This window comes from Podarcis gaigeae (assembly GCF_964106915.1).
Source record: "Podarcis gaigeae genome assembly, chromosome: 8".
Taxonomy (NCBI): domain Eukaryota; kingdom Metazoa; phylum Chordata; class Lepidosauria; order Squamata; family Lacertidae; genus Podarcis; species Podarcis gaigeae.
In genome coordinates this window covers 36,166,646-36,179,163 of record NC_139684.1, presented here as the reverse complement: position 1 = coordinate 36,179,163, position 12,518 = coordinate 36,166,646, and the positions used below count along the sequence as shown (strand labels likewise).

General features: G+C 43.1%; 1 protein-coding gene across 1 annotated transcript in view; it reads left to right on the top strand.

Moving 5' to 3' along the window:
- CDH13 (cadherin 13) overlaps positions 1 to 12,518 on the top strand; it is a 599,046-nt gene that overhangs the window by 491,376 nt on the left and 95,152 nt on the right. The window contains exon 8 of the mRNA XM_083752927.1: positions 4,012 to 4,152. Coding sequence (XP_083609053.1) covers positions 4,012 to 4,152 — 141 coding nt within the window. The remainder of the gene's footprint in view (positions 1 to 4,011; positions 4,153 to 12,518) is intronic.

Sequence of the window (12,518 nt, the reverse complement as noted above, 5' to 3'; positions counted from 1 at the left end):
GGCTATGGAACAAGCCAAGGCAGCGAGCGGGATGGATCCCACTGGCTGCTTTGGCTTCCTCTTTAGCCCCACGCAATCCCTCCCTGCCGGGAGAGGCCACGTGGAGCTAAAGAAGCCATAGCCCCATGCAGCCTCTCCCTGGCACAAGCCTGCATTCACTCCATAGGACGCACACACATTTCCCCTCAATTTTTGGAGGGGGAAAACTGTGTCCAATGGAGCAAAAAATACGGTAAATTGGCTTTGGGGATAGAACCTCATGCATAGTACAATATGTGAGCTATTATTGAAAACACTGGTGGGGTACCTCCAGCCCATGGACTTAATCAGGCCCCACAGGTGTTAAAATTTGGCCCTTGAGGTCATTTTCCCCATGCCATACTTACCTGCTTTGCATCTGATGCCATATAGGGCATCCCAAGACATGGCTCATTGTCATAAGCAGCATTTGCAGGCCCCTGTCCCTTTGCAAACTGCTCATTTTCTTGATTTTAAATCACGTGGGGCAAAGAATGTAGGGCTTGGAGACACCAACAATCAGTTCCTCGGCAGGGCATCATTGTTATCATCCCACCCTTCACCATAAAGTCCCAGGGCTGGTTACAGCTATTAAAGCACAATGTCAAAAGCAGCTTAAAGCAACTTGCAATCACGGAAATAAGGTTGGTCCTCACATTCTACATCTCAGCTGGCAAAAGCCAGGGAAGAGGTACATATTCAGTATCTGCCAAAAGCTGTACAATGAAGATGCCAGAAACATATCCTTCAACATCCTGCTGATAAAAATCAGGACATTCATTTTTTGGTCGCGAGCTCTCATGGGAGCCAGCCGATTCATGCCAGAGTATGAAACCTGAGTGTCTTTTGGTCAAGCACTCTGGCATGAACCAGCTGGAGCGTTGGACCAAAAAATGGGACATTTGGAGATGTTATCAGAAGCTGGGATGGCTTCTGTAATTTCAGGATGTCTCCTTTAAAATTGCATGGTTGAGGGGTATGCAGACACACCTCTGTGTGTGGGGAGTTCTACAACTTAGGAGCTGCCACAGAGATTTTCCTCCCCTGGGTCATCCCACCCAGCTATGAGGGCAGTGGAACAACCATAGGGTCCCCTCCACTAGTCCTAATACCTGAGGGGTCTGTAGGGATGGAGGTGGTCTTTCAGGAATTTGGGGCCTGAGTCACTTATGGCTTTAAACACTAACATGAGGGCTTTGAGTTGAGCCTTAAATGAACTGGCAATGGCAACCAATGTAGGGCTGCTTCTACAACTTCTAATAAACATGTGTTGTTTGTATATCACTAGGGTTGCAAGGTCTGGAGCATCCCAGACCCTGAGATTTCAGGGCCCAAACCTGAGACCTGGGGCAGCCCCCGGTGATGACATAAAGGGCAGACCCCGGTGATGGCATTAAACATAAAACATTATCAGATGACATATGATCAGCTGCTTTTTACAATAATCAAGCCTCAAAGTGATGACAAAAGCAATTCTGTTTAAAACCAGGGGTAATTAAAATAATGACAATGAAAAGACATAAACACTTGCCCAGCAACCAGGATCCTTCGGGGGGAAGTCCTGTGTTTTCACTGTGCTTTCAGTGTTTATTGTGTACGCAGCTTAAGACCTATATGGCTGCCCCTGGACTTTTCACTTTTCAGGGAAATGGGGAGCGTCTAGCAATGCAATCAAAGTCTCCAGTCCTATGCACACTTACTAGGAAGCAATGACAAAGTGCTATTTACTTCTGAGTAAGCATGAGTAAGATTGCACTATAAGCCTTGTTAGATTTGTAACGGATCTGTTGGAGGAGATAAAAACCACCTTAATTGGAATATTCAGCATTTTCTGAACACTTTCTTGCTTTGTGGTGTGTGCGATGGCTATAGGAGTTTGGACTGCAGAAAGAATATATAATTGGGCCCTAGAATTTGATAGTCACTCATCTCTGAGGATGCTACAGCATGTCAGCTCATCTTTTGATTATTGGACGTGGTAGGACTCTACAGGAGCTCATCATTGCCACTCAATAATTGTCACCAGCTTCTCTCCAAAGAATAAGTTGCTCAGACTCTCTCTCCTCTTCCCCACCCTGTGTGTGTCATATGCAACTTTTCATCAGCATTCTCTCTGTATTTCCCTCTTGCATTCCTCTTACCAACATGTGGTCCCCTCTCCTGTCCAACTCCATCTCTGTTGCTTTTGAAGAGCAGTCAACTATCACCATTCTTAGCTGACTGGTCCCCTCATGCCTTACTGATGCTGAAAAAGCACATTGTCGGCAAATATGGATAAAGCTGCGATGGATCCACATTACCTTTTGGAATAATAAAGGGAAGAGTTTTGTTATCCCATCCCATAAGATTTTCACCCACTACAAAGCTTTATAAGAATAATAGGCAAACAAGCAAATGATGAAAGCTCAGGTTGTTGTTTGAGTGAATGGAGTAGAGCATCTACACAGCTGATAATTAGTTGCTGTGGGTGCAATTAAAATGGCATTTGGATGAAGCAGGAGACAGTTTCAGAACTCAGATTGGTACTTAACTAAATTCTACTCAGAATAAACCCATTGAAATAAAAAAAATCTAGCTTACTCATGTTTGTTCTGCTGTCAGGGAAGCTTAATTGAATACCAGACTCAGCTCCTAAACAGGAAGCACACACAGTTCCCAGTGGTTCACATACATATATGCTCAGTGGATATAGCGCAGTGCTCTGTGTCTCCGAAAAGCAGAGGGGAAGATTTAACTTTATAATGATTCTTTCTGTGGCCACACTCAGTCCATAGATTTAAAGCAACAGCTGTAGCTTCTCCCAAAGAATTCTGGGAACTGTAGTTGGTCAAGGGTGCTGAGAGTTGTTAGGAAACCCTTATTCCTCTCCCAGAGCTACAATTCCCAGAGTTCCCTGTGAAGAAGGATTGATTGTTAAAGCACTCTTTCCCAGCCTTTTCCCAAATGTATTCAATTGTAAATTTGTTCTAAAGTGGAGTCATTTGTCTCTCTTTTCCAAAGGCTAAATGTCTTCCTGTCCTTTTAAAGTCTTTCTCCTATATCACTGTTGTGAATCGCAGAATAATAGCTTTTGAGAATGCATGAGTGAAGTAGCTCATGACTTTAAAAGAAGATGACCACCACCTGCTCTTTCCCATCTGCATTCCCCATCAGCGATGTGGCCCTTGAGGTTTCCCAGCAGATGGGCCCATGCAAGACAGCCACACAAATCAAGGAAATGTCACCTTTAATAAGTTTTAATACCATTTCCATACAGTTAATCTCCGTTCCTGGTAGAGCCTGAAATAGAGTAGGTCACTTGAAATACACTGGGCGTGGCTATGCCCCTCTCCTTGTGTGGAGGTAGGATTGAAATAAGAGGAAGCAAAGGAACAAGAGACTTCTCTTCAAAAGACACAATTAAAGAGAATGAGTGAACTGGAACAGTTATGGCAGGAGGCAGAACAACTCCGGAATTAAAACAGAGTTGCTAGGAACATGCTGTTCTTATTTTCCACCATTTTATATGCTTTTCAGACAAAAATAAGAGTTGTCATGCTTGCTAGTCCAAGAAAAGGTACCCTGTACTGATGCCCTCCAAATGCTTTGGATTATAGCTGATCAGAGTCTGTCAGAGTTGTAGTCCAAAACATCTGGAGGGCACAAGGTTGGAGAAGGCTGGAAGACATGTTTTGGGCTATGGCTCCCATCAGCCCCAGCTTGGGTGACCAATAGTCAAGGATGGCAAGCACCAGGCTGGGACACTTCAACATATCTGAAAGTTACTAGGCTGGTGAAGACTGGCATAGATAGTTAGGTAAAATTCTCAGCACATCTATTTGTCAGGGTTTCCTGGCTTTTGTAATAAGCCAGTTGCCTTCTTTCTATTAATAGAAAAACATCCTGCAGATCAGTTTTACCTAAGGGTGCCTCTGATGCCTTAATGGATATTTCTAAAATGAGATCAATGCATTGCACACTGGGTAATGTATTATTCTTTTTTCATCTCTGCAGACAATGGAGAATCCGAAATATGAGCTCATCATAGAAGCAAAAGACATGGGGGGCATGGATGTTGGGTTAACTGGCACTGCCACAGCAACCATTGTCGTTGATGACAAAAATGACCATGCACCGGAATTCACCAGGAAAGAGGTAAACATTTACTTTAAGATGCAAAACAGTTGAGCATTGCTTGTTCAATCACGCCAGTTCCTGGAAAATCAGGAGAAGAGAGTGTTCTTGCGCTTGCATCCTGCTTGTGGGTTTCCTACAGGCATCTGGTTGGCCACTGTGAGAACAGGATGTTGGAGTGGATGGGCCATTGGCCTGATCCAGCAGGGCTCTTCTCAACCTGATCTTGGATCTAATAGAAGTTGATGGGCACCCTCTGTGCTTCAGACCTGTGCGGAGGTTTCTGCAGGGAGGTTGTGGATGGTTTCAGCATGGCACACAGCAAATGCTTTTAAAATATGCTTGGGAAGGTTATGTTTGTTTAAAAGTGTGTCAATTCAACGTTGAGTATTTCCAAGAGCAGGCCTTTAAAACTTTGCAGAGAGTCTTCCTCAAATAAAGTATATTTGCCGTTTCACTCTATTGAAATCCAAACATGGTACATTGCTTGTGTTGAATTGTGTGTGGTGTAGAGAAAGGATTGAAATAGTAGGAAGCAAAAGGTTTGTGCTGGTGTCTGGTCATTTTAAATAATACTCTCCAAAAAAGAAAAGAAAAACCATCCCATTAATTGGCAATGGTGCAAATCAGTGCCAGATTCTGTCTCCAGTTTCCCATCTTCCTGGGGCTGACTGGGATTATTTCACATGAGTATATCCCTTTTCACCTGGAATTCACTACCATTTGAAGCAAAAGCTGTGACATGGAACTTTGATGCGAAGCATTTTCTTTTGTTTGATCCAGTTGTGCGGCTTTTCTTATATTCTTATGATCTTACCATTTCTAGTGTCCAAAGGGATTTTTGACCTTCATTAGAAAAGCAGACACCTCAAGCAGATTTAGGGGACCAGCACTGGTTCCATTCACACTGCATGTGGAACCTCGTGGATACTATAGGGGACATCACAACTATGATTTAGAATAGAGCGTGAGAGGCAAGGGGTGCTGATTTTTGGCATCGTAAAGGGTGCCGCTGAAATTTCAGAGCCCAGGATCCTCCACTGCAGGTACCTCCATTGCCCTACCAAAATTCCTCTCCATTTAAAAAACAGTTGGATAGAAGGCAAATGGACCTGTTGTCCCAGAAACAGAAGTCCCAAACCACTTTTGATGCACAGAACCAGTTGTGAGACTCTTTGGATCCAGACCTCAATATACACATGAATAAGCCTATGTCGCCTCCAGGTACGTTGACTATTATAACCAGGTAGTACTTAACACACAGTGCCGATTAGTGTGGCACTACATTTAGCGTTAGTCAATGAATTAATTAGCAAAAAGAAATGTAAATTATACTGGTAAAGTGTATGCAGTGTCGACTATTAATTGAATCCGCCTGCAGGTGTGGCTACTCTCTTCAGCTGGAGTAGGAGGAGTGAGAAAAGAATGAAAGACTCAAAATAGCCTTTAAAAGAAAATTAGACTCATTAACTAAAGAAACAGAGGCATAACCTTTTAGATTGTAATTACAGCTGCTATGAAATAAGACCCTTGAATTTTAGCGCATTTTACAGTGGGGCTTCTTCCTCTCGTTACATTTTCTTTGCAATATGCACTGGGATGCAGCATACATATTTCCAACCCCCTCTTTTATTAGTAATCTTAAAATTGCAGCCAACTAAGTCCTACTCCGAGCAGACCCATTGAAATTAATGGGCCCATAAACTTAAATCCATTAATTTCAGTGGCTCTACTCAGAGTCAAATTTAGCTGGATGTACCCCCCAAATGTTGATTCAAAACCAAGAATTTAAGCAGTGTGGCTACATCTAGAATGACCTTCCCACAAAAGCACCCTGGATAAAATTCCCATTAAACTATAACAACTGTTTGCAAACAGTGTTCCTGGACAACATGGGGAAATGCAGGAGGGTTTCAGTGGTTGGGGGGATCATTAAATGCGGAAATATTTCCCAGTAAAACAACTTCTGAGTTCCTGATCAGGTGGAAGTCCCCTGAAGTGTATGACAGTTGTACTTATGTGTATCAGTGGAACAGTTATGGAACTTTGGCTTTTTCACCGATCTACTGGCATGTCACACCAGTTTCCTTCACACCAGTGTGCGTAACCACTAGACAACATGGCTACTCCCCAAACTTTATGCACATGCATCTTTCTTTTTTAAATGGCCTATGTTATCGACTGACAGAATAATTTCTGGCTGAAAGTACCTTTGGCTTCTATTTTTCATTCATTCTGGGAGTTGCTTTGGGTAGCTTAGAGTATATCTGTTCTCAAGGTCCATTTGTCAATTCTGAATGAATGGAGACCAAGATTGTCCCAATGAAAGTCAATTAAGCTACACCAGGGATGCAGCTAGCTCAGAAAACTCTAGGCAATACATTATTCCAGGCTTGCACTTCCTTCTGAATGTGAGCAAAGGAATTTTGAAGTACTCTCAAGTCTCTCGTGGCAGCACTGATTTGTGCACTCTCATCCATCTAAATGAAGCATGAATAGGAGAACTTCCCTGTGTCTTTTGTCCAAAGGTATTTGTAAAACCTGCACAGCTTCTTCTGATTTCCCCTGTTTCTTATGTCAGCACCTTCTCTGCTCTTTATCAACACGGAAAGAAGACTGTCAGTCTATATGTGAAGACAAATGTAACACGAAGGAGGATTTCCAGCAAATTCTCCAGTTGCCATGCTGATCTCTACATATAGCTCATATACATGACACAGACACTGTTCAGTTTTACCCTGGACTTGAAGTTATCTCCAGCAGAGGGAATGGTCTCTGGGGAAAGTGTAGTTGAGTGGTATGCATGCAAAAGGTTCCAGGTTCAATTCCCCAAATCTCAAGGTTGGGATTGGAGAGACTCCTATCTGAAACACAGGAGAGCTGCTGCCAGTCAGTGTATGAGTTACATGGACCAATGGTCTGACTCAGTATGAGGCAGATTCCTGTGTTTTTCCAATAGCACATATTGAAACACCACACGAGGGACTTGCCAGTTTAGCCTCCTACAGGAAGTCTGCAAGCAGGAATTGAGCACAACAGTGCTCTTCCCTTCTGTGGTTTCCTGCAACTGGTGTTCAGAAGCATTGTCTGCCTCCAGTTGTGGAAGCAAAGCATGGCCATGAGGGTTAGTGACTACTGGTAGCCTTATCTTTCACGGCTTTGTCTTCCTTTAAAGCGATTCAAGTTGGTGGCCATCACCTCCATCTTCACAGGACAAGCAGAACTACTTCTACTCTGGACTGCAACCTTTCTGCTAGTTTGATATGCACTTCAAAATTGTTCACTCTGCCTCATGTGACAAATGCACACACATACGGCCCCATAATTAATTGGTTTCCTTTCACCCAGAAGCCTGGGTCATAACTGCAGAGGCACATGTGCTGTAGCCAGAATCCATTTACAAAGTGCCTAATTAGCTGCACATACAAAATGTCTATTACTCACATTGACAGCTATTAATGACAGGATGCCATAAGGAAGTTCGCATCCAAAGTGGAATTAACAATGCCCCCCTCCATAAGTATGCATGCATTTCTCAGAGGACGGGATGTTTTAAAAACAAACAAACAAGCTGACTTAATGTATATTATTTGAAACAGAAGCTTCCACCACCATCCCCTCAGGCTTAATTATCATCCACATCTATTTGGTTAAATATGAACACCTAAATATTTAGTGGGCCTGCTGATTTGCATAATAGCTTGAATTGCAATTGAAAAGGCAATGATCAATAGTCACATTCTGTTCATTTAATAATGTGATGTTTAGTAAAATGGATTTATTTTCTGGGGGGGAGGGGCAAAATATTTCTCTCTTGCTCATGCTATATTTTGTTGTACTCACAAGCTTGGTCCAAATGATTGTTTGCCATTATGTGCAAACCAATGGTAAACCTTGGCCTTGGCACTTCCTTTTCTTCTTCACACATGAGAAGAGGACACTTAGGGCTTATCCAGACCTCTGTTTGCCCCTCCACTTTCCCCAAGGGAAACCAGAACTTTAGAGCTGAATAAGAACAAAGAGCAATCAGGTTTTCCGTGAATTGCCTTTAGTTCCAATTTAGCACTAAAGAGTGGGTTTTCAGGGGGGAAGCAGTGAGGCAATGTCAAAACTGCTCAGACCTATGCTCTCTAGGTGTGGGACAAGCAGAATTGTGGATGAGTCCTAACCTTTGCAGTTAGCAAACTGTGGTAGAAAAACTGCCCAAAATATGAGCAGCTTAATCTGTTGATTGTCAGGCCACCTTTTGAATGAGCATAATTAAAGTCAAAGAAGCTGCTTGTGAAACAGTGCTGTATATAGGTTGTTGTTGTGCAAATAAATGTGGGAAGAATGGGAAATGGCTGGGATTCTTACTGCTGTTTTCACCTGTGTAGTTCTTGTGGGGACAAGAGGCATTATGGCAGTTGAGGATTATTTGCACATACCTTAGTTGTGGCAGCAAGGGGGAAAGCAGGGAGAAGGGGAATGATGCACAGAATGAACAAAACCTCTCACTGGTGCTCAGTCATAGATCTTTCCTATCCTGTTTTGTGTGGATTTTTTTTGAAGGGCTGTAACAAAAAGTCTGCATTTAAATTGTACACATTTTGTATAAATGTGCTTCACATTCTAAACCAAAATTTAAAAATCCATATTTTTCCATGCATGCCCTGTACAACCTGCATTTTGTGCACATTTTCTGTACTCCAAAACTGCATTGAAAACCCTGAAGAATTGTGTGGTCTGATTGAAGGCTGCTTTCCAATCCACAAGCAAGTTCTGGAATGTCAGACTGGGTTGGTCTGCTGAGAAAAGTGGACAAAACAAATTCCTCCAACATCTCTAGATAGCTGAAAGAGGACTTATGATATTCAGATTTCTAATGGCCTGTTGCATGGAAGATAGAGCAAACTTGGTCCTGAACCCATGGATTCAAATAACAAGAAAGGAGATTCCAACTAAACTGACTTTCTGATGGTAAGAGCTGTTTGACATTGGAACAGACTACCTCAAAAGGCGATTAACCTCAATGGAGGGGTTTTTTTAATGCAGAAGTTGGATTGCCATCTGTCAGAGATCTTTAGCTGTGATTCTTGCATTGCAGGGGCTCGACTGGATTACCTTCCAACTCTCCTATTCTATGATTTCCCATTAACCCCTCCTACACATTTATTCAAGCCAATTCCTATTGAGAAGTCTGGAGCCAGCACCTTACATCCTTGGGAAGCTTCCAGGAGCCCAGGGCCTCACCGTGGATGTATTTTCTGGGGCCTCCTTCAAGCAATTTCCTTCTGCCATGCACAAATTTAATTTCTCCACAATGCCCCCAATTTAGTATCACTCCAGGATGCGACGGGAGGTTTAAACGATGGCCACTTGTCCATGTGGTGATGCTAAGAACCCTGCCACTGCTGGCACTGCTACTGCCATGGAATGCTGCCCAGATTTACTGGTGGAGGAGAGTTGATCATCAGTGGGCCCCTTGCCCAGAGTCCTCTCAAAACCAGAGCTGACACTTCCTATTGATTTCATGTTAGCAATGCAAACTTGCTTTCATTTCCACCTTATGATTCACTTAATGTTTACACGGAAAGAAAAGTGCCTTTCTTTCAAGCAGCCCCGCCCAATTATCCCACCTCTGGCTCCACCTATGAACTCAATCCTGAATATGTATGGCGGGGGGGGGGGATCCTTAGCATCTAAACTATCTAGTTGAATGATTGACAGTCACCTTTAGAGGAGGAGAAACTTGTCCTCAAAGGAGAGAAACAAGATTACTACTCATTTTAAAATAACAAAATAGAGTGCCAATACATTCTCTTCAGAGGAAGAAAGAAAATGAATGTTAACAATAGGATATGAAAAGGGCTCTCCTAGCCCATTTTAACATCTTCAGATATACACTGCCTGCATATTAATTTGATTTCCTCAGATATCCTCTTATGCCTTTCTCAAGAACACCTTATTGCAAAAAGGGGGAGCAGCGTCCGTTTGCCACCACATCCTTCCACTTATCACATAATTAGACCTGGATATGCAGCATAACAGTGTTTTGCATTTATCTCTTTCCCTGGCAAGGGTTGGCTGCAATGCTTTTGTTCCACTCTCTGCCAAGGTCACCAAATGCATGCCGTTGTCTCTGTAATCTCCCGATAAACACATTTCAGTGGGCTGCAAAGTGACAGGGCACCTGCTTTTTACAATAGAAAGCAGCAAACCCTTGTAAAAACATGAAGAAGTTGCAACGATCAGGAAGGAGCATTCAAAGAGTGCAAAATTGGCCACGACACTCAAAGGTCCTTTGGAGTTCTCTGGCCCTCTCCACCGTCCACACAAGAAAACTGATTCTTCTTTGTGAATTGTGTTTTCTCAATTTGTGCACAATTACCTCCAACTATTTCCATACATTCCTTCAAAAGGTTTGTTTTCATAACCTTAAAATTTATTCCCCTTGTTTAAGCATCTCAAATAATCAGCTCAGCATGATTCAGATACTTGATTCTGACTCACCACCTGCCTCGCTCCCCTTTGATCAAGGCTGGTGAGCAAAAACAGATTCTTTTTTAAAAAATAATGCAGCCCTGATATGAACCTCCACCTGAGCCTGTGACTTTTCCAAGACCTTTGGCTGTGCTCAGGTCAGCATCTAAGCCATGGCGATAAAAGCATCCTTCCCTCTAAGCCTGTTGCAATCCCAACTACTCTCAGAAAGCTCTCCCCCCCCCCACTCTAATCTGTGCAACATCTAAAACACAGAATACAACTCCCAAATAGCATTTTCCTCCCAACCTTTCTGATCTCAAAAGAGGCAGGTGGGGAAATTATGTACAGAGGATGAGTTCATAGTGGAGAAACACAATTCCATCCCTTGGGCCCACTTTTTTCTGGAGATCAACAAATGGGTACAAGTTTTACATGTGCAGGCTCTGGTCAGACCTCTGGATGAGTGCATGGGAATTGAGGGAGGGGCCGGGATTAACTATTCCCTATACACCCAAGACACACCACTATGCTTCTGAAATACACACACACAGTGTCTATATCTATCATCTATCTATCTATCAATAATCTAATGTAGCATTTAGAAAGGCATCTTTCAGTGGGGTTCAGAGCTGATTTAATCAGTTCAACTGGTTTGGTGAACATTTCACTGTGCCATAATTACTTGAATAATATATCCTTTCCCCTCCCTTGTGAATAGGGAACAAGCCTCAGGGTTGAAGGTGGCCCTCTAGTTCTCTTTATACAACCCTCGGGACTCTCCCCAGACCACACGCTTCATCAGTGCTGCCTAACTCCCCCTTGAGTGTTTTCGCATGGCTGCAATGTATAATTGAAGTCTGATTGTGTATCTCGCTTGCCTGGATGGAAGAAAGAAAGGATTTGTGTAGACTAACCTACTTCACCCACTTACTCCTCTGGCCATTCCAATTGGCATCTGGCCCTTGGGATGTTTCCCTGTCCCCCATGAATATGTCTAATCCTCTTTTAAAGCTATCCAAGCTGGTGGCCTCTTGTAGGAATGAGTTCAATAGTTTAACTATGTACTGTGCAAAGAACTATAATTCCTTTCAGGTCGTAACTGGATGAGATGGTTTTGTTTGTCCCCAGTCTTCCAAAATTCTGCTTTATTGCATGAAATCCTAGTATTATGAAAGAGGAAGAGAAGCTTTTCTACCCATTTTTCCATGGCATGCATAGTTTTATGCCCTTCTACCGTGTCATCTCTTACTTAGTTGTTCCATCCCCTTGATCATTTTGGTTGCTCTTTTCCAAAAAGCCCAGTTAGCAGCCATGTATCCATTCCAGGAATATTTCCATAAAAACTAGGAGAGTCTGCTGCTTATGGGTAAAGCACATGCTTTTCATGCAGAAAGTCTCAGATGCCATCCCTGACCCTTCTTAAGGGATCTTAGTTACTAGGACAGACTTCTGCTGGTCAAGACCTTGGAGAGCTGCTGTCAATTGGAGTAGATGATGTCTGGCTAGATGAACTCATGGTCTGACTCAGTTGAGGGCAGCTTCATACGTGTAGCTCTACCGACTTAGAGCACAAGGGGAAATCTTGAGAGCTTGCCTTCTCCCTGACCTAGTGAGGAAGTCGCAGGGAAGCAGATGTCTAGATTTGCATCATGCAACGTTCTTGGCAACCGAAGTTCCTTTTGAGCAAAATAGTCCAGGCCAAGTGAGTTATCTGGAGTCTCGTCTGTTCCACTTTTGGCTTGCTTCCCTGCCTTGTTTTGCTTTCCAGCCCAGATGCTCACTGGCTCACTTGCTTAAAGGGTAGCTGTATCTCAAGCTCACTGTCTGACAGTCACTTAATATTTATTTGTTGGCACAAATACTTTTTCCACAGTTCCCAGCCATATGCTACTGGGAGGCAAGGAGGAACAGCTTTGTACAGT